The sequence below is a fragment of the Lepisma saccharinum genome, chromosome 8 (assembly GCF_977018435.1).
Source record: "Lepisma saccharinum chromosome 8, izLepSacc3.1, whole genome shotgun sequence".
In the NCBI taxonomy this organism is placed as follows: domain Eukaryota; kingdom Metazoa; phylum Arthropoda; class Insecta; order Zygentoma; family Lepismatidae; genus Lepisma; species Lepisma saccharinum.
Genome location: NC_139236.1, coordinates 18,814,598 through 18,838,875, shown reverse-complemented (window position 1 = coordinate 18,838,875; position 24,278 = coordinate 18,814,598). Strand labels below are relative to the sequence as shown.

Here is a 24,278-nt window from a genome sequence, read left to right as displayed (position 1 = left end):
TCGTTGGCCCCATCCTTCGTCATTCTTATCTTTTTTTCGCTCCCCCTCTCTCTCGTCGAATTCTTATCATTCGTCGCCCCCTCTCTCTTGTCGCATCCTTATCATTCGTCACCTCTATCTTTCGTCATTCTTATCCTTATTCGCCTCTATCTCTCGTCGCCTCCCTCTCTCTTGTCGTTCCCTTATCATTTGTCGTCCCTGTCCTTCGTCATTCTTATCTTGTTCGCCCCTTGTGTCTCGTCGCTCCTATCTTTCGTTATTCTTATCTTTATTCGCCTGCTGTCTCTCGTCGCCTCCTATCTTTCGTCTTCCCTCTCTCTTGTCGCCCTCTTATCATTCGTCGGCCGCATTCTTCGTCATTCTTATCCTTATTCCCCCCTTGCGTCTCGTCGTCCACTTATCATTCGTCGCCCCCATTTTTCTTATCTTTATTCGCCCGCTGTCTCTCATCGCCTCATACTATCGTCACCCTATCTCCCCATAACGGCAGTTCTTTGGAAAACACCACAATATTTGCCTTGTTGCTTTTCAACCGTGCATATTTTTGAAGAAATAAAATAAAGCCCTTAAGGGTCTGTCGCCCCTCGGAAGTGGAGTGCCCTTTATTCCGCTCTTGTATCATCCTTAATTGGCACTGTGTGTGTTATATTTCATTCAACCTGTGTAAATTATTTATCAATATATGAAAAACTGAAGTACGTCCTCGGTGGAAGTCGACCATGACGCCCCTCTCAAGGACCTCGGAGGGAGCGGTCGCCCCCCCCCCCACCCGCACCCATTTAATCCGCCCTTGATGCGACCTGCTCAAGATCGACAGTGAAGGAAGAGAATGGACATTGGCCATTAGATACATGTTGAGATTTTTCTAAAGTTGAAAACCGCAACAAACAGAAATTTGCCACGAGTGTAAACAATTTCGAGCTTTTTTTTTTAAACCCGAAGGTTTATGGCTGCAGCAACACAAGCATTCCATCTGTCCCTATCTTGGGCAAGATCAATACAATCTTTTCCGATTTCCATCAGGTCCATCTCAACATTATCCCTCCACCTAAGTCTTCTTGATTTAATTATTCTAATAATATCTGGACAGGAATACAAATTGTGCAGTTCTACATCACGTAACCTTCTCCATTCATCTGTCTCCTGATTCCTTTAGGTGCAAATATTTTCCTAAAGATTCTATTTTCAAATACTCTTGATTTATGCTCCTCTTTTAATGTAAGGGAGCAAGTCTATGCAGCAAAAACTGGCCCAAACGAGCTTCAGAAAGAGAAACTACCTGTCATTGGAATGTCCGTTTTGCAAAATATGCCAACGCACAATTTGGATTATCAAAAAGTTGAAATCACGAATATGATGATGTTGATGGATACTTTTTGTCCGGAAAATTGCAGTTTTCACCAGCATTAACACTTAGAATCTGAAATACTGGCCTGACTTAAGTGTGTTATGTGTGTTGCCTAACTCTAAGGCTACAGCAGAACTTGTTTTGAAAAGTTGGTATTGAAGTTCTCTCGTTGCCGTTGAGGTAGACAATACCCATAATACATTGCAGAGAAGCCAGTATTTCAGGATATTAATGTCCCATTTTTTCTTACCGGTGGATGACAGCATGTGGTAGTGAACCATTGTATCCAAAAGAGTGATATAGGAGTGTGATACGTATACGTGAATTAGGAAATGTCTGATTAAAGGTATGTTCTTAAACTGAGCAGCATTATCAAGTAAAATTGCATAAAGCTCAGAATATTAATGTTAAAATTCAACAATAATTGGATCAAATGATTTACAGAGGAACAAATATTAAGTAAAAAAAGGTAAAAAAAAGGTAAAGTGCTCCCCTGTGCATAGCACCACGCCATGAAGGCGTATAGGGGGTGTGGGGGTAACGCCCCACACTTTCTTGATCCGGTCATGAGAGGGGGTGATGTGATCAGCATCACGCCCCTGACCGCCTTTACCCCCCAGGGTTTCCCCCAGGTACCCATGTTATTCGACGCTGGGTGGGCGCCGGGGCCACTTCCAACCTTAGAAAAGTTCCCGGATTTGAACCGGCCGGGGATCGAACCCGGGACCTTGAGCATGGTAGTCAGACGCGTTACCGACTGAGCCACCGCGGCCACACAAATATTAAGTTCATCACCTAATTGCTCCCCGTTTTGATTGGTTGATTTGGTTTATTTTGCTTTGCTTCTCTGTCACTTTTGGCTAATCGCGAAGATGAGGATGAGTGATGATATTACTGAATGCACACTAAGAAGGAACACCCACGCCCAGGCTGAGATTCGAACCCGGGACCCCTGTCACAGTGTTAATCACTACACATTTTGTATATCCGATGCCCATTTGTTTCGTCCCGCCAGGAACTTTCGGTACCTCGTGACCGATGTCAGTCGCAGAGAATTCAACTGATTGCTGATTTGTTGTTTCCCAGCCGCCAGTTGGAAATCGAGAGGTATAACCTGCGGTGCAGTGCACAGCGGGGAATTCCGAAATGAAACACCAGTGTTGATAATCAAGTAATCGCGATTATCAGTGATTGGTTAGTTCATATGAACTTTCCAGCCTGATCATTGCCAGTGTGTAGTTAGAGATCGGTTAGCTCATTTGAACTCTCCAGCCTAACTATTGCCTATTTTTGTGTAAGTAGGAAAAGATTTATTATCCATTTGCCTTGATTCATCTCACCCAACAGGTCGCTAGGTGCCGGGGCTTGGGGCTTGCCTGCTCGAAGAAAAGTTTTATTATCCAAGTCTCCAGAAGTGTGTCAGCCTTAAGCTTCCTGGAGATGAGGCCTGCTCGAAGAAAAGGTTTATTATCCAAGTCTCCAGAAGTGTGTCAGCCTTAAGCTTCCTGGAGATGAGGCCTGCTCGAAGAAAAGTTTTATTATCCAAGTCTCCAGAAGTGTGTCAGCCTTAAGCTTCCTGGAGATGAGGCCTGCTCGAAGAAAAGTTTTATTATCCAAGTCTCCAGAAGTGTGTCAGCCTTAAGCTTCCTGGAGATGAGGCCTGCTCGAAGAAAAGTTTTATTATCCAAGTCTCCAGAAGTGTGTCAGCCTTAAGCTTCCTGGAGATGAGGCCTGCTCGAAGAAAAGGTTTATTATCCAAGTCTCCAGAAGTGTGTCAGCCTTAAGCTTAACGCCTACTGAGACGCGGAGAAACGCGGCAACATAACTTATGTAGTCTGCTTCTATTGAAATCAAATGGTGTAACGCCCACTACAGAGAAACGCGCGGAATCGAACTGCTGAATTTCCGTGCCTGAAGTCTATGTTTCCTTAAGGGTTATCGTCCACTGAAACGCCGGAAACGCGTCTGTTACGTTCTGTTGTCGCGTTTCTCCGCATTTTAGTGGGCGTCAAGCTTTACGCCCCATGATTCCGACGGACTGGAATTCCTCGCGGGGCTGTTGGGAAATCAATGGAATCGGAGCATTTCCAGGAGAACGCTAACGAGCTCCGACTGCGTCCGTCGAAGGAACGGTCCGCTGCTCGAGCCGGGATCAAGCGACGCGACGGCGAAACCAATGATCCCGAAAGAGATTTCCGATAATTTCCCGCGGAAACAATTTCCTCGTTAGACGGAAGAAGTAAGTCAAAATTGGCTTGGGGGATTCTGCTCTCGCTCCGAAGGATGATTAAGAGCGACCGAACGAGACGGCAGAAGGCGGAATGGAAATTCTGGGTCTCTCTCAACTGGAAAGGAGTTGGACGTTGTTAACTTGGAGGCCAGGCTTAATTTCAGGTTGCGTAGATGCTCAAAACACCGAGGGAGGCAAAACAAGCGCTCAAACAGTATTTGTAGATGGAAATGTGTAATCTAAAAAGCAATAAAGGAAGGAGTAGGGAATCGGAAGTTAGCATACCAAGCAGAGTCGTACTCGGGAAGTATTCTGGAGGAGAATTGGACAAGAGTTTTACGCACACACATGTATCAGTGCCTGCTTCCATGGCGGAGTGAATTCTTCCTTTACATTTTGGGTATATTATAAGCAGGGAACGGATTATATGTAGTAAAAATGTGCTAGTTATTTAAATACATATTTACTTTTACCAAAATATGGAGCTAAATATGAACTTAAAGTTGTAAAAAATTATCTTCTTGATAATATAAGGCAGTACATGAGCTGCATGAAATAGAGTCTCGGCATTGTAACTAATCTAATTATTACCTTGAGGCGAATCCCGTACACGTGCCACAAAATCGTTGCTTCAGGCACTGTTATCGGACGCGCAACTAGTAGCGAGGGTGGGGTTAGGAATGAGCTGCTCGGCTTCGGACTCTTTTCTAACGTTGTCAAAATAGCGTTTGTAACAACCAGGAGCTGATGCCGGAGCCCTAATTCTCAATTGTTGACAATAATTGTAAAAGAACATGCATTTCAAGTGTTTTACAATGACAAAAGCAAACAGTTTGGAGGTGCAAAATTGACAAACATTTGTTCGGATGACATAAAATTTGTAATTTACGAAATTGGAGGGTATAAAAAATGTCTTAACCTTTCCTTTGTTTAACGTCGTTTCGGACTTTGTCACTTGTTCATAATAAATTCACCCAACCCTTTCGGTCACACGGAGTCAAGTAGTTATTGCGCGAATATGGAGTACATGTTGAGAAACATTCTGAAACATGGAAATAATATGTAAAAATAACTAAAATATGTAAAATATGAGTCGAAACCTAATACATGTACAAATACGGAAAATAAAAACTGAATTTTTTCGAGTCTACATGCCATGATGCGCAAAGATAATGTAAAATGTAACGGATTTCAGCTTCATATATAAATATGTATTTACATATAAAGCCGTTCCCTGATTATAAGTTTCTTTGTTTGCACTTTCTTAAATAAAATATGAATGAAACATAGTATACACATACAGATATTATAAATCAAGGTTGACAATTTACTGATATAAATAAAATAAAATTGTTGCTCATTTTCATGATTTATTATTGATATTTTTATTTCTGAGGGTTTAACAACAAATCCCACCTTGTCACACCCGCGATGCTAAGAAATAATGACTGAGACGTAGGGAGATTTCATATCGAAGCGACAAGCAACACGTATCGCTTGAGGATTTCACCAATAGAAGGCAGGCTTTCCACTATGGTGTGAAGCGTTGCTGTCGATTTGCTCATTCTCAAACAACATGTGTCGCGTGTCGTTTGTCGCTTCGGTATGAAATCTCCCGTAAAGTCACCTTTAATAAATATGTGACGCCTAGATCCTGAAACACATGCTTCACTGCAATGCATTATGTGTGTTGCCTAACTCTACGGCGAGGAGCGAATTTCAATAACATATTCGGTCATCGCAGAAGAGTTACGCAACACGCATAACGCAATGCAGGGAAGCGTAAATTTCAGGATATAGGTGTCCATTTTTTATTGCCGGTGACTGTACATATTCGAAGAGCAAATGTCATCTAGAGAAGAACAAAAAGGAAATAAATACCTTGATATCAGAGATATAGGAAATTTTTTTACGTAAAAGCAATCTGATGAGATGAGAAGACACAAAACAGTCGAAAAAATATGTAAACCTCTAACATGAAGACATTGCAAAAAGAGGGAAGACAATTAAGAATAAAAATTTAGTAAAATTTGAAATGTGAAAGACAATAACAATGGAGAAAAACTGTGAGAAATAATATAAAATCGACGGATAATGTTCACTTTAATAAAAAGGAGAATTTCTATATCTACCAACAGAAATATTTCTTACCATTTATCTTCGCCACCAATGTCAGGGATTGGGGGCATCTTCTTATTCAAATACACGGAAGAAATCTTCAACAGAGCCTGCAAAACAAATAACAATAATATTAATAACAAAAACTAAACTTTGCTCTTAAAGAAAGCCGTAGAAATATTTAAAAAAATAATAATTAAACTGATATGGATATTTAACGTCCATGGTTTCATTGTAGCTGACTAAGATGGCGATAAGATAAAAATTGAAAGTACAGAGGACGTAGGTTCCCGTTCGCTTAATCGTGGAAACGAATACCAATGGAAGATTCTCACGAAACTGCTGCACCTAAGCGTACAATCAATATTTTTTTCTTACTTTTAAATTGCTGACAAGAATGTCACTATTTCAAGTCCCGACCGGCACTTGTTCCCAATGTGGAAGCAAAGATTAATTAAATGTAATTGACAAGGAGGAGGATTGGGGAGGGGGAGGGACAGCAACAATCGCGCCAAATTAGTCGGATGAGCAAAAAAAAACTAGCTGTTTAGCAAACTTTATAAATCAAAGGTTACTGAAATCAAACGTGGCAATTATCGTCTACATGCAATAAATATAAATTCACTTCAGTGGCTTTTGTGAGAAGAGAATACTAGCACGTTAGGACATCATTCATTTCTGATTTAAATGTTTTTCATTCAGTATGTTATACGAATCTCTATGTGCAGAGTTCTACAGCATATGCTATATTCTGTTAAGAGCCTGTCATTTAAGAAGGGTGGTATGACATCTGTCATTCGATTGTAGAACTAGTGCGCTGTCGTCTAGTTCGATGCGATTGAACTCTGTCTACTTAGCGCCAGACACGCAGAGGTATTTACGGGTGAGTGAGAGCCTAAACCAACTCAGTTGTCACAGCTTGAGGAACCATTGCCTGAACGGGGACTCCGACAACAGTGTAGGAATGGAATGCGTAGAAGTTTGCACGACATGCAAGAGTGCTGTCTGTGTTTATTGTCTTGTTAGTGTTCATTCAGGTTGCAACACGTTTCTCTGGAATTCGAGGAAGATCGTGCTGAATGTATACAAACACTGAAGTTAAGATAAATAAACAGGCAAATCCATGTGTGGAAAAACCTTGCTTTTACTATCACACAAGGCATATAGAACTTTATTCCGCGACGACACGACCTGGCCAAGGGAATTCTGTCAACCACGCCCCGTATAAAAAGGCATTGGTTGAACACAACAAATCATCTACACCAATGTAAGTTTTTAGCGAATCATTTCTTGCTTAATCTGGCTGTGAAGTTGTCGAATGTGGATCTACGATACGACCTCTATGTTGCTTCCCAACTTCCAGTTAAGCAGCTACATGAAATTCTTAAGTTATTCGGAAAGTAAAAAACGTTTGTAACGACGGCCTTGTTAGCCAAATTTCACTCGTATATTGGAAAATATCTTATTCGTATACTTTTAAGTAAATAATTTGCATTATAGTATTTATACTTAATTGTTTTCATAACTCATGTATATATTTATGTTTTATCTTTTGCTGTTATGTTATTCGCGTATTTTTGCAACATTAATTTATCCTAGTTAGTATATGCAACGTTTTCATTAAATCCAAGATGGCTAGGATTATTTCTAACTTTAACACAAATGTTGTTGTTTAAGCGCATATTAAATATATTTCTTCTTAATATCAATCTTTGTTCAACAATAGACAAGATCAAAGTATTTTAATCTTCGTTATAAATTCATATACTAAATCTTTCTTTATTCATTTTATGTGCAAGGGCAAAAAATGAATTGTTTTATAAAATCAGTTTCGTTATTTGTTGTCCTAGTTTACTATTGTAACATGCAAGCATATAATTCACTATCTCACTTTCAATAATATATCGTTTTGTTATTGGCTGTTAATTTTAGGAGTGGGGGAACCAAGCTAAGTGTTTTTGGCGATGTAAAAACTTCCACGTTGGCATTTTCAATTGTTGCCAACGTTAACTTTAGCTTACTATCGCTAATTAACATTGATGTGTTATATAAATTATCAGTTCTTCTTGTGATATTTTTATGTTATGAGTTGCTAGCATTGTAGGAAGAACAATCTGTTATGCTGCGCCTCGCGCTTGGGGAAGCAGTTGAGGTCATGTTATCTACGGTAGAGGCAGTGCGCTGTTTCTGTTGTGACAAAATTTTACTAATCACTGCCTTCGAGCGAACAGGACATCAACATATGATTTATGTGAACTGTGCGAATAAGTATGTAACGCGCGCGAGTCGGTATTAAAGTTTTTGGACTTTTTAAACTTAAAATACTTCGTTTTAGTTTTATTTACGATGTCTCGTCACATGTCGGTGGTTACCTTCCAGGGAATGGGTGGATCATCTTAATCCCGATCACTGAGTGAGAACTCTTGCGTCCAACTGAGCAGCCGGAGCAAGAAGCAGAGTGTTGTCGTTTCGTGGCTCCGTGTCCAGGAGTTGCGAGTGGTGGCACGTTGCACGTTTTTGCATACAGCCCGCGCAACTTATAACGATCAAATCTTGCTAACTATCAAATATCACTAAGTAATTATACAGCTTAATAAATTAATTTCACCGTAATAAGCAATGGCAATTAAACTGTAGCAAATGACCGAGAAGTACGCTGTTCACATCGGCTAACGAAGCATTTTCTCGTGCGAACAGGCCAGTCATCGGATAAATAACCTAATGCAAGTGTAGAACTACTCATCGGATTGGAATGAAATTTTAGACAGCATCGGATCACATCATGATCGTCGCGATTCCAAAAGTACAACTTGATAGGAGGCGAATTAAACAAGATATCAAAGGCTAAAGAATGAGAGTAAATGACAATGCCTACAGACTCCCTGTCGCGCTCTGGAAGGCGACCGTGCGAGAGGGTAGCCTCTTCCCGAGGAGTCCCTGGGGAAAGGTCAAGGAACTCTAACTACACAGGCGAGGTTGAGTATTGTTTAACAAGGCCTAGACCAAGAGGCTATCATAACGAACATTTTGAATAGAGCATAAATAGACAATTCTAGAAGCAAGAAACACAGTTCATCTTTCGCAAACACTCGAGAATCATCTGCGGTTGGTTACCAGGACGCGTATCTTTCGACTATCCGATCCGTGTAGTATTTTTCAACTGGGAGCGTATCGAATGACTATGGAGTAGAGAGAAGGAAGGAGCCCGACATCTAGGAGTGTGAAGCCTTATCATCAAGAAGCCGTCTGATTCATCACACCGCCATCAGAGCAAACATCGCCCAGGATGAATACACCAAATAGATCCGGCAAGATAAGCCGAATGATCATGTGTGACGTGAGAAAATGAAGAAGCTTCGTTCATCCGTAAATTAATAACGGCCATTGAAGTCGCACATTTACGTGAATTGTCAACTACTCATTGACATTGCTTATTACGGTAATTTGTATAGTACCAGCGATAATATTATTTTAATCAGAGTACGAAGTTCAGTAATATCATTTTGCAAGAGAACTTTAAGATTGGTCTAACAGTATAAATCGCCGATGTAATCAAATAATGGTGATAAAATTTGAACCATAAGAGTAACAATCTAACAGTAAAAATAGTAACGTTGAATTATACTGGCATAGAGAAGTAGGTTTTTCGTCCATGCTTAACTACTACCTTAGTATAACATATCCATGATAGGAAATGCGAATGCAGAAAATACAAATAGTACCACATTATTTAATCATTTCACGAAGCTAAAATTGTATTACTTAATAATGTCTTTGAAATGCCGAAGCATGAGTGGGTGAGTGAATGTATGAATGTAAGGGGGATTCATGTAAGTGTTTTATGTTCTTTTATCTATCAATTATACAATATTAATTAACTTAATCATGTTGTGTGTAATTTACAACTGTAGCAAATTTTCTACCCTATACAATCTCTTGAGCTCCGACCACTGGCACTTACCCTGGCGAAGAGGTAAATATTATAATCATTGTTTGTTTGTGTTACCAATGTAAAGTACCACCGGAGTGTCACATGACAGTCAAAAACTGTTTCGTTGAAGCCAATCATTCGTTCGCTGTGTTCAGTGTGGTGTAGATAATTGCCTGGCAGAATTCGTGTCGCCGACCTGTTCACGTGGTGAGTGTAAGAAGCTGTAACATTGAAGGCGCCGATTGCAAATCCCGCCGACTAAGGAACGTGGCATAATTCGTTTTTGCAGGTGGAAATCGCTAGACCCAGTGACATTCATCGGAGACTTGTTGCAATAGTTAAGGTGTTGTGAACGTGGCAAGTGTTCCGGATATGGCAGATACTGTTTAATAAGGCTTAATTCACATCTACGGTCAAGCAACACTCAGGTCACTCTCCCATAACGCTCCGCTCACGGTCAGGGGGTATACATACTAGCGGTCAAGTTTCCCTCCGGTCAAGGTACGATCAACGTGTTGGTTTCTTCTCAGCGTACACCGATTTTTCTGTATAAAAGGCCTGCCGATTGTGCTAAGTACGACGGACTTGTCTGTTACAGCACTGGCATTAATTAGAAGAAAGAGAATTGCAAAAACGGTGATAGATTGATATAGTTGATTTATTTCGCTTTTCTGCAAGTTTTGACTAATTGCGAGGATGAGGATGCGTTGTATTGTTGTTCATTGAGTTGATTTGGTGTTTTGAGTCCAGTTTATGCACAGTAAGGGTAATCGGGACTGGACATACAGTTTAAAGTGGGATCCGAACCACTATGTACCACCACCGGGTATCGAACCCGGGACCCCCTTGATTACAAGGCGACGACGCTATCACGACCTCCCATCGGGGAGGCCGTGAGGATGCGTTGTGATATTTCGAAATGGATGAAGGGATATCACAAAGAACATCTATGCCCAGGCCGGGATTCAAACCTGGGACCACTTTGCCACGGAGGTGGGCTATTAAAATGTAATAATGTTTATTGATTTAATTTCGGTTTGAAATCGGCAGACTTTTATTTGCAGCTACAGTGGTAAACACTACTTTGCCGGTCAAGGTTTGGCATGAACATGTTCGGGCTAATTGTTTCATATCGACATTGTTGACCATTTCTTTTATCAGAAAGTTTCCGACACAACACGTGACACATAAACATCAGGTTCTAAAGTTTCAAGGACCCGATTGTTATGCATATCGTGTGAAAAGTCGTCTTCCTTGACTAAAAAAAAGGAATAATTTTGTTTAGTATTCTATAAACGAAAAACAAGTTCACTGCTAATCTTGATTCGGAGCTAGATATCAAGAATGATTTTATCTCTTGGCAGAGAGTTGACCAATACCTCCTTTCCCTTTGCACACATGCACAAATGACAATTTTGCTGTCTGGAAAAATATGATCGTCAACAGGTTAGCTTTTTGATTTAAGGATTTTAATTGATGCAAAAAAGGTCGTTATAACTAATGCTCATGAATCATATTTGTGGTTAGCTCCCTATTGAATTTTTTTCATTGGCTATAATTGTAATTTAGTTCTTTCGGTCAGTTTTCTCTTAAATTTATATTAGTTGGGTTTATGAAATCTCATATTTTGACCGATGTTTTACAAACAGAATTGAGAGGAAAATATCAATTTTATCTACACTCTGCCCGCTCATGTCGTACACACAAAACCGGGTCACGTATCCTCTACAACGGGGTTGAAGACTGCTACTGAACCGTGGGTTGAGCGATACAGACGTTCACATCAACGATTACGCTTCGGCAAAGTCAAGCTCTTCCCCCTCACGCTCCAGTCAAATATTCTCTCCACCTGTTGTGACCGAAGCGAACCTTGACCGGGCCGTTAGGTGTGAATGCTTCTATTTAAAAATAATTCAGCAATATTTGACTGCACCGTGAGCGGAGGGTGATCTGAGCGTTACTTGAGCATAGATGTGAATCAAGCTTAAGGTGGACTACCACATTCAAGAGCATCGACGCAGCTTCTCACTTTCACTTATTTTTTCCGAAGACGAAGGAGCATCTGGCTGCTAAAAACTTTGCAGGTGATGAGAAACTGCAGGATGCTGTCCTGGACTGGTTGAATCGCCAAACGGCATGGTGCGAAGAGGGGATAGGCTAAGCTGGTATCGAGGTACGACAAGTGCTGCAATGGCAAAGGCAACTATGTGGAGAAGTAGATGAAGATGTGTGAAGAAACATATATTTTCTGTTTCTTCAATATTATCAATAAATATATTTCTGTGGCGAAACGTTTTTTACTTTCCGAATGACCCTACTAGTATGGATTAGGTTAACTGTACCACACACTTTCAGTTACAGAGCTAACCTTATACTCCAATTACGCCCTAAGTACCTTTGCTGCTTTACTTAGTCCGGAACTAAACTACTCTCTGAGGTTAAAATGCATCTATTATTGCTATTACTAGTGAAGAATGTGACACTGGTGCTTTTGTTCGCTCTCCCTTGTGAAAATTGGGATGAAGAATTGACAACATGGTTCGACTGCTATTGGATTGTTTTCCTTGCCCTTTTACAGGAAACGTTTCTGCATGCCTTCCTAGTTCACCAAGTTTTATCCCAAACTCGTGTTTTCGTATGGCACAGAAGGTTTGTTCATAGCAGGGTGTCAGTGCTCAACGTCTAGCATTCAACGTGGCTCGCATCAGGAACAGTCTGCAGACAAGACCATCATATGACAGTACACTTGTTGTCTGGTGAAATCCGTATCACTGTTTTTATCGTGCACCAAAGTTTTACAGGAAGATTTGGGAAAGAGGAGACTTGAATTCCAGACTTGTGCACATCTGGTCTTCGTTTCCTGTTGCATGGCAATACAAGCCAGAATGTTTCGTTAAACACAAAATAAATAAATTCTACGTAATTTCTAGTTCTTTTACCGGATTTAGAAAATACGCTGAAAGGAAGGCAACATGGTGGCATTACAGCAATTCAACCGGCAGCGACGAATGAACTGACGAGCGTCAGAAAGAAGCATTCTTCGGCTACTTCAGAGATGTTGGTAACCACGTGTTAACAGGAGGTGACCACTTTGAATGGGGCAGGGATCATTTACTTGACACGTTCAGTATCTTCTTTCTACATAGTGACAGCCTTGGAATTGTTGTAATGAACTGTTATAACCCTAGAGAGAGAAAGGGTTTACGCAAAGACGAGAGAGGAGTGTTTGATGATTTCCTCAACGTTGTATGTTCGAACAGCGAGCTAATAGAGATAGGGATGTGAGACGTGAAGTTTTTGGTAGAAATGGAATCGGGACGGTCAGCCAAAAATCGCGACATTCGGAACGGGAAATTTGAATTGTATTTTTGTAATTTTACGTTGCTTTTTGCAATTTTGGATAATCGCGACGATGAGGACGCATGATAATTAGGTGAAATTGATGAAGGGTCAGTGACACTAGGCCACTTGGGAAATTCGGTGGTGAGATCGAGAGAGCGTTTCTCGACCCTGTGATAATGTAGAATTCGACACTATGTCTTTCTGAAGTTATGACATTGGCATTTCTGGAATTAAAGCAACCATTTCCAAGAAATGTACGATATTTATAGTAGAGAAAGCTTTCGATAATTTAGCATTTATAATATACGACCTTTCTAAAGTTCCCGATTGTTGGAGATCACGAAAATCGGGAAGCCTTTATCCGATAGCGAAATAGCAATAGAATAGTTGGTATCCCTCATATCCATAAACAGGAAATGTGAAGATAATGGGAATAAAAAAATAAAACCAATCGTAGAAAGTGATCCCGCGTTTACTCTACAATACAAGAATATCGTATAATAGTATCAGAATATATGCCAATTCATTAACAACTTGTGACTCCCAGGCTCTGAAATAACTGTCTATTTTATATATGGAAATTGAACTCTGTTAATTGTAGGAATGAGCAGCTGTCACCAAATTATTTTACAGAGAAACAACGCGCTTACATTTGACGATAATCAGCCACATCCCTCTTGCTTTTGATTGCTGGAAGACAGTAATCTAATTATTTCTACATGAGTGTATGTGAATTGACATGTTATATGTAGACGAGACATTATAGGCGATATTTTATGTTGCAGTCACAGGGATATCGTCAAGTCTCTGGATACTTATATTTTGATTCGAACGTAGGTATCAATATAATACGATACGATACTTGTATTATACTTGTAATGCTTATATTTGTGTTTTGCACTTTCAGTATTTGTATAGATATTAATATATATTAGTTGCTAGTAAAATTGAGTTGGATGTAAATATTAAAACGAGATAAAAGTTGAATGTTTCATTTCTAAATCGTATAATTCGGTTTTGAAGCCTTAACTATTGCATAATACCTATATTTTCATCGCCCCTCGTATATTAAAAAAAGGGTGATCATCGATTATGACATGTCTAGATTAGGCGTACTGAATAAGAAAATGCGCAAAGCTCAACAATACATTTTGAAGCTTCATATTATCTTAAAGTCAAGTGTAAACGGAAAGCAAAAGCTTTGTATTTATTGTTTTCTTATGGCACGATACATAATAGCGCGGGAAATGAAAAGTAAATGGCATTTCGACACCGAAATTAAACTGCCGTGTAAACACCAATTAAGGTAAGTGTAATTTTTCGAAGGTAATTAGGTGTAAGTCCGTTCACGTGTGAAACAAAAGGCTTCAGCGAAGTGTAATTACACAGAAGCTCCTGGGGAATGAAATTCTCGGAAAGAAAATGGATCCAGGCTCTCGTATTGAGTCAGCGTCATTTTTCCCCTGTTAAAGAAATCTTGTAACAGTATTCGGCTGTATATCAAGGACTGAAATTTGCTTTCGTAAGTAATTGGACGACATGCTTGTGTGGGAATTTTTAACGTCACATTTCTATTGAAACGCTGACGTTGAATGATGTGTGTGTGAGTGGAGCTAATTCCTTCCTCGAAAAGGATGATACGTTTTTCGTAAACTACCGTAGAAAGGTTTGCTGCATCACGCTTAAAATTTACCTTGTTGTGCGTGGGTCGTAAATTTAAAAGTGGCAGCACTGTCAGGAAGATGTTATAACACTGTGCATGTGCTATCAAACGGTGAGCATTGTCAGTTGGGGCCAATTGTGTGAGTACCAAAAGTGGTCGGTGCAGTGAGTGCTGTTGTGCATGTACTACAAGGTTGAAATGAACACCATTTTGTTCACTGGCCTGAAACATGTTTGTCAAGATAAGAACAAAATCCAGGTGGCCCGTGGCAAAAATGCATATGTTTATATTTTTGTTATATTTAGCGTCGACTTTCTGTCACATTTGGTTAATCGCGAAAACGGCGATAAATGGCGATTAGATTAAATTAATAAAGTACAAAGGGAAACTCTTGCCACCCGAGGACCCAAACCTTCAGCGCTGTCGACCACCAAGACACACATACTACTACTAATCGAGTAATGTGCGTTGAATTCTCCTCAAGCAGAGTTATTTCAATTCAATTGAAAAGTAATTTTAATTAATATTATACATGGAAGTCAGAAGATTTCTCGAGGGCAGAAAGTGCCCCGTTCATCAAAAGTCAGCTCGCATTAACCTTGGGGTGTAAGGGGAGGGTAACAAAATGTCAACCTCCCTTCCACGTAGTGCAGCATGGGGCATACTATTTCGGTACATTTTCTTGCTGAACTCTTAATGTGCGTGAATATATATTATTATTTTGACATTTATTTCGATTACATTCTTTAATAATTTTTTGTTCTCCTTTGTTTTGTTGAATTTAAACTTGTTTAGGTAGTTCAAGGAGAAAATTAAGTTGTGGATTTTATAATGATTAATACGTACAATCCTCAGGTCAATGGTTTTTAATTCTTCTATTACAGTTGTATGTTATTAATTAGTGGATTAATCTCATTATTATTAGGTGTAATATTTTAAATTCAAATTACATATTATATTTTTGTTGAATGGAATATTGTTAGATTAAATAGTTCTAATATTATTATAACAATGATATTTGATTGAATATCGTAATTTTCATGGGATGAGTTACATATTTCTTCTATAGAAATTAACTGCCCGCTTCTTAAATCTATCCAAAGGATTGATCCAGATTCATATCAATAATCTAAACATTCTCATTATTATCAGAATCAGTTTATCCGCGGCAATCAATTAGCAATACACCCTGGACTGTACTTTGCAGATTAATGTCATTACTATTATTAGGGATGATATTTTAATTGAAAATATATTAATTTTAATTGATGAGTATAATCATCCGTGGGGCTCGCGTTGTGTTTTCCATACATGTTTGCGATTGTCTTTTTATTCATTTCATATTATCACCATTCATCCTCATCCTCGCGATTAGCCAAAGTGGCAGAAAAGCGAAGATGAAAAAACAATCAATCCTATGAACCACTATGCGCCAATCTCTTCCTATGCTCGCCATGTGAAGTGAAGTAGTCAATATTGCGTTACAGGTTTATCTATCTATCCTAGAGTTGACGAGTTATATCTTTGCGGGTGAACTCTGATCAAGTTCGGCTGCTCAATAGCAAGAGCAGAATCTACAGTCTACCTTGCCCACTGCGCGTCATTCTCTTCTTACTTTGTATAGTCTGTCCCGGGAATCTCTGGAGCGAGCGAACGAAAAGACGTCTCTGCGCAAGTATTGACTCGACAGGGCTCGACCAATGAACGCGTGATAGGGAACAGGATTGCGTTGAGAGGAAAATTTGACTGCAACTACCAGCCGTTTTCAATTTCGCTACGCCCACTAGCTTTCTCCGCTTCTCTATCGATTTCCGCGATAGGATACAGGAGCTGACACCTAAAAAAGGCGAGTAGGTTGCATCTTCGGAAATATACTCCTATGGCATCCAAATGGCGCAGAAGAGCAGTGGGCCTCCAGTAATGTACGGCATTTGCTGATATAATTAACAATATAATTACATATCGCAATTTTTTGCTAAAATTTCTACACAGTAAGTACAGAAAAATATATAAATATGGAATATGTTTGTAATATAAAATACCAGGATATGTTTGCTGTATGACGTTGTAACCTAGTGGTGGGAGCGGGAAATAATGACCCAGCTGTTGGATAGCTATTCAGCCTGTAGCGAAACATGTGCGGAACAGGCGGGTGACATTCTTTTGTGTTATTTGCAGTTGGTGGATTATTGGAGGTGAGTTAATTTGATGTTGATTCTTTTCCTAATGTAATATAAAGGGAATGGGTGTTATTTTGATATAAATGTGAGGGTTTGTAGTGTTGGAATTGTCAGGTTTCGATAACCTTGTACTTGTTAGGTCCGACGTCGGTGGATATGATATGAAAATAAAGATGACCAGGTTCATAATATGGGATACCGTAGGGAGTTACAATATGAAATAATATTCCTTATAGAGAGCCTTACCATTATATTCGTTAGGTACGGGAAGAACAAAATATGATATTTTAATTCAAGACGTAAGAATTAAACAATGGGGTACTGAAAGGATGCAACATTTCATAAGGTTCCCAGAACAGCTTTAATTTAATTGCATGAAAACAGACACCACAGAAAGCAGAATTTCGGAAGATGGGAAAAAAAAACGAATCTTTCACCCGGGTTGGAGAAACAATTGGTGTACTACAGTATCTCGTTATGGACAGAAAAGAAATCGATTGCTTCCTCTGGAATACCTCTAGTTCCTGTTGCATCTACCTCCGATGCTTGTACTCCAACCTCTGCCCACTATGATATTGCTTCAACGTTATCTACACCCACTATATCTGGCGAAGAAAACAACTCTATCGACGGTTTCTCCAGTGCCAATGGTGCAATCGAAGTGGTTCCGAAAATTTGGGGAGCGTTCAAATTTTCCTTCCGTAAATCCTGTAGTCTTGCAGATATTCGGGATAGCCTCTAGTTACATTACATATTTACTGCTTTCATCGTTCAATATCCTACTTGGAACTTCCTCATCGTCCATTAAAATGATAAATAAGTAAGGTGATACTATATCGCCTTGTCTTACTATCTGATTTATTATTGCTTGTCCTTACATAACTTCTGCATTGATTGTAGAAAAATTGCATGGCTTTTATTAGTTCTTGGTTTATTCCCTTTTTTCTTAATACTTTCCATAACAAATGCCGAGGAACTCTATCAAAGGGTTTCTCCAAGTCAATGAAACATTAGTACAGAGGCTGTTCAGTGTATATTTGACCAAACGCGATTCCTCCCCCCTACACTCAGAATGAACTCACCCAACCTTGGTTGGGCATGTTTGTCAGTGTAGTGTGTGAGCTGTAAAAGAGTGGTTGTGTTTTCTCACTGGGCCAAAAATCCTGCCCAAACTGAGCCACCTTTTGGAGGAGTGCGTTGTATAACTTTCCAAGTGTTTGCGTTTTCTCGCTTGGCAGAAAATGCTGCCAAAACAGTCGCTTTTGGGAAGGTTATGTTGTAGCCCTTTATGACGCAAAGTTCACTGTGTCAATGATCAGGAAGTAGTGTAAGAGCAAGAATTGTGATGTTAGATTGACTTTATTCAAGAATGTGATCGGCAAGTAGTATAAGGATTGCAAGGCCCCAGCGTTCTGTTCTCCAACAAAGGGGACGAGAACACGGCCGTGCACACAAGCCACCGCCAGTATGCAGGCGAAACTTCACAGAATGGCCATGCAAGAGAATCCACCGACCCAAAGACAGATGGAAAATCATCTAAATATGTCTTTGGAAACTGTTAGCTGCACCTTGCACCCTCGTCCCCTTTGTTGGAGAACCGAACGCTGGGGCCGTGCAATCCTTATACTTGCCAATCACATTCTTGAATAAAGTCAAACTAACATCACAATTCTTGCTCTTACACTACTTCCTGATCATTGACACACTGAACTTTGCATCATAAAGGGCTACAACATAACATTCCTAAAAGCGACTCAGTTTTGGCAGCATTTTCTGCCAAGCGTAAAAAAGCAAACACTTGGAAAGTTATACAACGCACTCCTCCCAAAAGCGGCTCAGTTTGGGTGGGATGTTTGGCCCAATGAGAAAACACAACCACTCTTTTACAGCTCACACACTACACTGACAAACATGCCCAACCAAGGTTGGGTGAGTTCATTCTGACTGCAGGGGGGAGGAATCGCGTTTGGTCAAATATACACTGAACAGCCTCTGTATAATTCTCTATCATATTCAATGACTTTTTCTATGATATGTCTTAAAGTAAATATATGGTCCTGCACACTTCTTCCTGACCTAAATCCACTTTGCGTTTCTTCCAAGTTATCTTCTGTTTCTTTCCTCAATCTTGTTTCTAGAATTTTAGAATAGCTATATCTTACTGGGGACACTCTATGGTTTTTACATTCTCTGTTGTCTCCTTTTATAAAAAAAATAGGGATTATAATTGAGATATCACAGTCTTTCACTATTCTCTTATCCTTCCAGCATATGTTTATTATCTTCAATAATAATTGTTTTCCTCGTTGTCCCATATACAGTATTTAATCATTTCATGTGTTAAACCATCGTGACCTGGTGCTTTTCCTAATTCCATGTCACATGCACATGTCAATGGTTGTGATTCCGCTTTAAGAACTGACTGATTAGTGGCACTTGCAGGTATAGATTACAATTGATATTTCATTCAATCTTGGTTGTTTGGTTGATTTGGCGTTTAAAGTCCACTTTAAACACAGTAAGGCTAATCGGGACTGGACCTACATTTTAAAGTGGGATCCGAACCACTATGTGCCTCCACCGGGTACCGAACCCGGGACCCCTTGCTTTCAAGGCGACGACGCTACCACTGCGCCATCGGGAGGCCCATTTCATTGAATCTAATTTGGGATAAATTGGGATTTAAATCAATGATTCATCCACGAATCTCCAAAACGCTCTTAATTGTTTCCCATTCTTTCCCAGAGAACCACCAAAGTTTTAATAAAGGTACAACTTTTTGCCGTTTCAGTGCTAAATTTATTCGTACGCTCATACTATAAAATAAGGGGTATCTCAGAAATATTTTCGTTTTTAAAACTATTAAAATAAATACTTAAATTTCTTGTATAAAGATAAATTTATTACCAAAATAAAGCTCAAACATTAAATTTTTATTTGTGGAAAAGAGTATTGGACAAATGGTGATCGTTCATGTTTCCACATTCAATGATTCTTGAACTTGCTGCTTGCAGTCTTAACGATTTGCGAGGATCCTCACTAACAGACTGGCACACACGGTCAACGTTTCTGTTCGATCGTGATGACCTTGGACGTCCCGGCGGTTTACTCGTCATAGTGCTTCCAGTGTTTTCAAACTTCCTCACCCAATATTTAATTAAATTTGCGCTTGGGACGTCTCTCACAACATAAGATTCATTATTTTTATAAAACGCACGAACTCAAAAAGCACGTTGCTGCCCCTTAAAGCGCTCCATGGCTACTAAATATTAACAATGTTGCCAAACGTTTGAAATCTATATCTCATTTCTTCGTAATTTGCGAATTGCCCCAGAAGACGGATTCAAAAACGAAAATAGTTCTGAGACATCCTTTACTATAAATACCCCCAGGTGAAAAAAATCCGGACAAACGTTTTAAGCACATTCCCCCGCCTCTTGCTTGTGTGGCTGAAAAAGTATATTTAAGAAAACTGAATACGTGTCATATCACTTCCGTGAACCCCCAGGAAACTAATGCACGAGTGGCACCTCATATACAGTACATACACAAAAGGATGGAGCAGTTTCAAAACCTTACAAAAATTGTATTTCTCACCTTACACGGCCACAACATACACCGTCAGCAGCGGCAACTGTCCAAGTTTCTTTTGCGTTAAACACAATCCTTCAAGGTGTGCACCCTGGGTCACACGACACACATCTGAAGAATAGTGAAACTCATCCCAGACTTAGTGTATCATGCCTGCTGTAATTGCCTTCAGTGCATGCGTTACACGATCACGAAGTTCATGGATGGACGTGGGCTATGGTGATACGTAAACGCTGCGTTTACCAAACACCAAAAGAATGCCATCACATGGTGTTAGATCCGGCAAACGGGGTGGCCAAGGGAGAAGGTTGTTGTCTCCACTTGCAACACGTCCGATCCAGAGCTGTGGAAGGACACTAAGTCCAGTTGTAGAATGTAACCGTCATAAATTTTGTTCATTCGGGCATCATATCACTAACTTGGATGGACTTCACTTAAACGCCTCACGCACTCTATCAATGCTGTCATCAGACACACAAGGTCGGCCAGGACTCTTGCCTTTAAACAAGCTTCCAGTTTCCACAAATTGTCGATACCACCTGGTTATGTTATTCTCGCGTGGTGCGTCTTTTTTAAACCATGCACTAAACTCATACCGCAGCTGCACTGTAATCACAGATCTGGACACCTTAAAACGGAACACGAAGAGAGCCTTCTGATGCTGCTACACCGTATTGGAAATTTGCCCTGCAGCCTTCCAGTAACCATGAGAACCCAACTTCTAGTTGCGCATGAGAAACTTGGACAATTGCCGATGTAATGATGTACGGGTACATGCTGACGGCGTATGTTGTACCTGTGTAAGGTGAGAAATATTTGTTTATTAACGTTTGAAACCGCACCGTTCTTTTGTGTATACCCTGTATATTTCTCTCTCTACGCGGAGTAGCCAAATTCACACTGAAAAGAATACAGCTCGTCCCTCTAATCAAGGCTTTTCATTTTTTCGTACCCACTGACTTGACTCTTTAATCATGAAAAGAAGACGACACTAATTGAAAATATTATATATACACATACATATTACTCACATCTGCATATGTCTTCTCTATAGCCGACCTTTGCTTCGTAAAGTTCCTGCAAAGAGAAAGAAGTTGTCATCAATATTTCAGTCAGGTTTGAGCAAAAAACATGTCCTACAAACCAAAAACTAAAAACCTTATCTCACACACATTGTAGTGTTCCCACAGAATCCTTAACACATATTTTTTTGTGAAAGCAGGTGAAGTTTACGATAATAGTTTGCAGCAGTGGTGGAGAGAAACAAACATACCTTGAAGGTAACTAGAGGCAAGGTGCATAAAAGGGGGGGGGGGGCAACGACAGTTTAATTTCCCTTGGTACATAAGGTCGCCGCCAATGGTAGGTAAATAAATACATATAAAAAAAAATCAAGAAAGAGTGAGTGCATGTGCTCAGTTGATATTAGAATGAATATTTATTGTCCCTGCCATGAATGAATAGGAGCTTATTCAAGATCTAGATTCAAGATTTTACCAATGAATGGTAGGTAACACCTTGCACAGCAGACATACATACTTTACCCCTTATCAAACATGTAAAAGTTGACAAGACAGACTCTTTTTTTAGGTAGTTACTGCAACCTGCTACGACGACATGTGTTCTTCGTTTGAATCCTGACCAAGATGTGGTACATTGTTGTTATTCTTCGTCTGAATACGAGAGAAGAAGTACTAAGATTTTGACGACTCAATTGACGACAGAAACAGTGAGACCGCACAGCTCGGCCACGGAGGAGGACTATGATTACATTATTATTATTATAAAATTAACAATATAATTTAAAACATAATTCACAGTATATAATTTGACTTCTACAATGTATGTGCATGCATATACATGAGTATATGTATACGCCTATGTACATGTCAAATCAGGTAGGAGTTAACCCTCATAGTCACCGATTTTGATGATATTTGGTACACGGCTTTGCTTTAACCCAAAATCGAAACTTGTGAAAGGATTTTGCTGAAATATGGTTATGACGTAATATATGAGGGTTGATCAAAAAGTATTTATTCTCAAACATGCAGTTTTCAATTGCGTATATCTCGGGAACCAATGAACAGACAGAAGCGTTATTGAGCTCGTTTTAAAGAGGAAGGATCGTAAAATATTACGAGATGATCAATAGTTGAAACTTGGTCCAATTTGAACAAACCGTTCAAATTATCAAATTTCAAGTTTGAACAGCTCAACCCCCCCCCCCAATCGATTTTTCTCATTTTTGGATATTTTTAATTACTATCACTCCTCTTTCGCCTCAGAAAGTCTTATCGTGGTATGAGATTGAAATTTGTCCTATACCAGCTATGAAGTGAACCGCAGTTTACCTATGCTGAGACTTTTCATTTGTGGCGCGCTGAAAGATGTGTACATCAAAAATAGAGTATAGAATCGTATTATAGCTGTAATGTTGGTGGACAAGGCCCCACGTTACAAAGGAGTAGCTATAAGCACTAGTCATTTGAGATCTTCTCTTGAATGTTCTATCTCACGGTTGAGATTACTATTTGGTAGGTCTGTCAGTTCAAAATAATTTATATTTCTGGTAGTTACCAAGATACCGATAGTTGACATGGACGGACGCACATGACCGACGAATAAGGGTCCTATATTTCAGCTCTCTGAGTATCATAACACTAGTTATCCATCTTGGTACGTGAATGATCGTCAATGTGGGTGTATGCGTGTGAGAATGAGAACGATTGTAATGTATTAGACGCAGGGGTTTTCAAACTTTTAGCTGTTATGGTTCCCCTCCGCTGCCAAAATCTGTACGCGCCTCCCCTCAATAATAACAGATAAATACATGTGATGTGACCATGAAAGATCAACTCCAAATCACTTCGTGTATTTATTTATTGTTGGTACACATACATGTAATGAAACATAATGGGTGTGTTTAATACAGGTGGTGTACAATATTGTAATGTTTGTAGGCTGATGTCATTCCATTCAGCGATACGATATTCATGAGACAAAAGGGATAAATACAGATAGCAAGAAAAAACTGGATAATGGATGTTAAAAACAGGCACAGCAATGTTTGTATTTCTACATTTAACCTTCCGGGACGCGCACCGTTGTACATTTTCCAAGAGCATTGCTCTTTTGTTCATAACAAAGGCATCGTTGCAACTTGGTGCCGTGTCTTATTTGCTTTAACTCTCCTCCAACACTTCCATAAGTTCAAGCAACTCCCCGAACGGTTTGTCAGTGGCAAATAAGGTTACGAACAATAACCGTCAGTGAATGTTGTACTTTTTACAACATGCGCCTTCACGGGTAATATTTTATTTTTGTTTGTCATACTGTTTGAGAGTGATTTTGTTTTATTCGACATGTCACATACAAGTAAAGAAGAACAATTTCTTCAAGAATCTTCAGACGAGGAGAACAATTTTGCTTTTGTTTTTATTTGCTTTCATGTAAGTTCAAGTGAATTATTAAAATACACATACTGTAATGAATAATCTCTTACATAAGTTAACTTCTTTTGTATCCTTGAAAAAACCTTGCCACCAATATAAAATAATAAAAGAATTTAGAAACTAATAATTGGTGTTTTAAGCCACTTTATGCACATTTAGGCTAATCGGAACTGGACCTATAGTTTAAATTGGTATCCGAACTACGGTGCAATGTGCCCCAAAATTTAAAAAAAATATGCTTCTTTGGGTTACCTGCCATAAAGTCAGAAAACTTGAAGTCTCCTTACTTTTATGTCACCCTGTACATAGCACAAATATGTGAGGTCTGACGTTAGATCATGTACGTGATTACCGAAAATGCACTACCGCAAATTTCGCAAATGTGACATTAAACACTCTGGCTTCTCGATGGCGTAGTGG

At 39.5% G+C, this 24,278-nt stretch overlaps 1 protein-coding gene across 1 annotated transcript in view; it reads right to left on the bottom strand.

Annotated features, from left to right (window-relative positions):
* The window catches only part of nwk (FCH and double SH3 domains nervous wreck), a 431,276-nt gene that overhangs the window by 215,883 nt on the left and 191,115 nt on the right, over window positions 1-24,278 (bottom strand). Inside the window, exons 3-4 of the mRNA XM_083126323.1 lie at window positions 21,435-21,480; window positions 5,730-5,806 (exon numbers count right to left, since the gene is read on the bottom strand). Of these exons, the coding sequence (XP_082982449.1) occupies window positions 5,730-5,806; window positions 21,435-21,480 (123 nt within the window). The remainder of the gene's footprint in view (window positions 1-5,729; window positions 5,807-21,434; window positions 21,481-24,278) is intronic.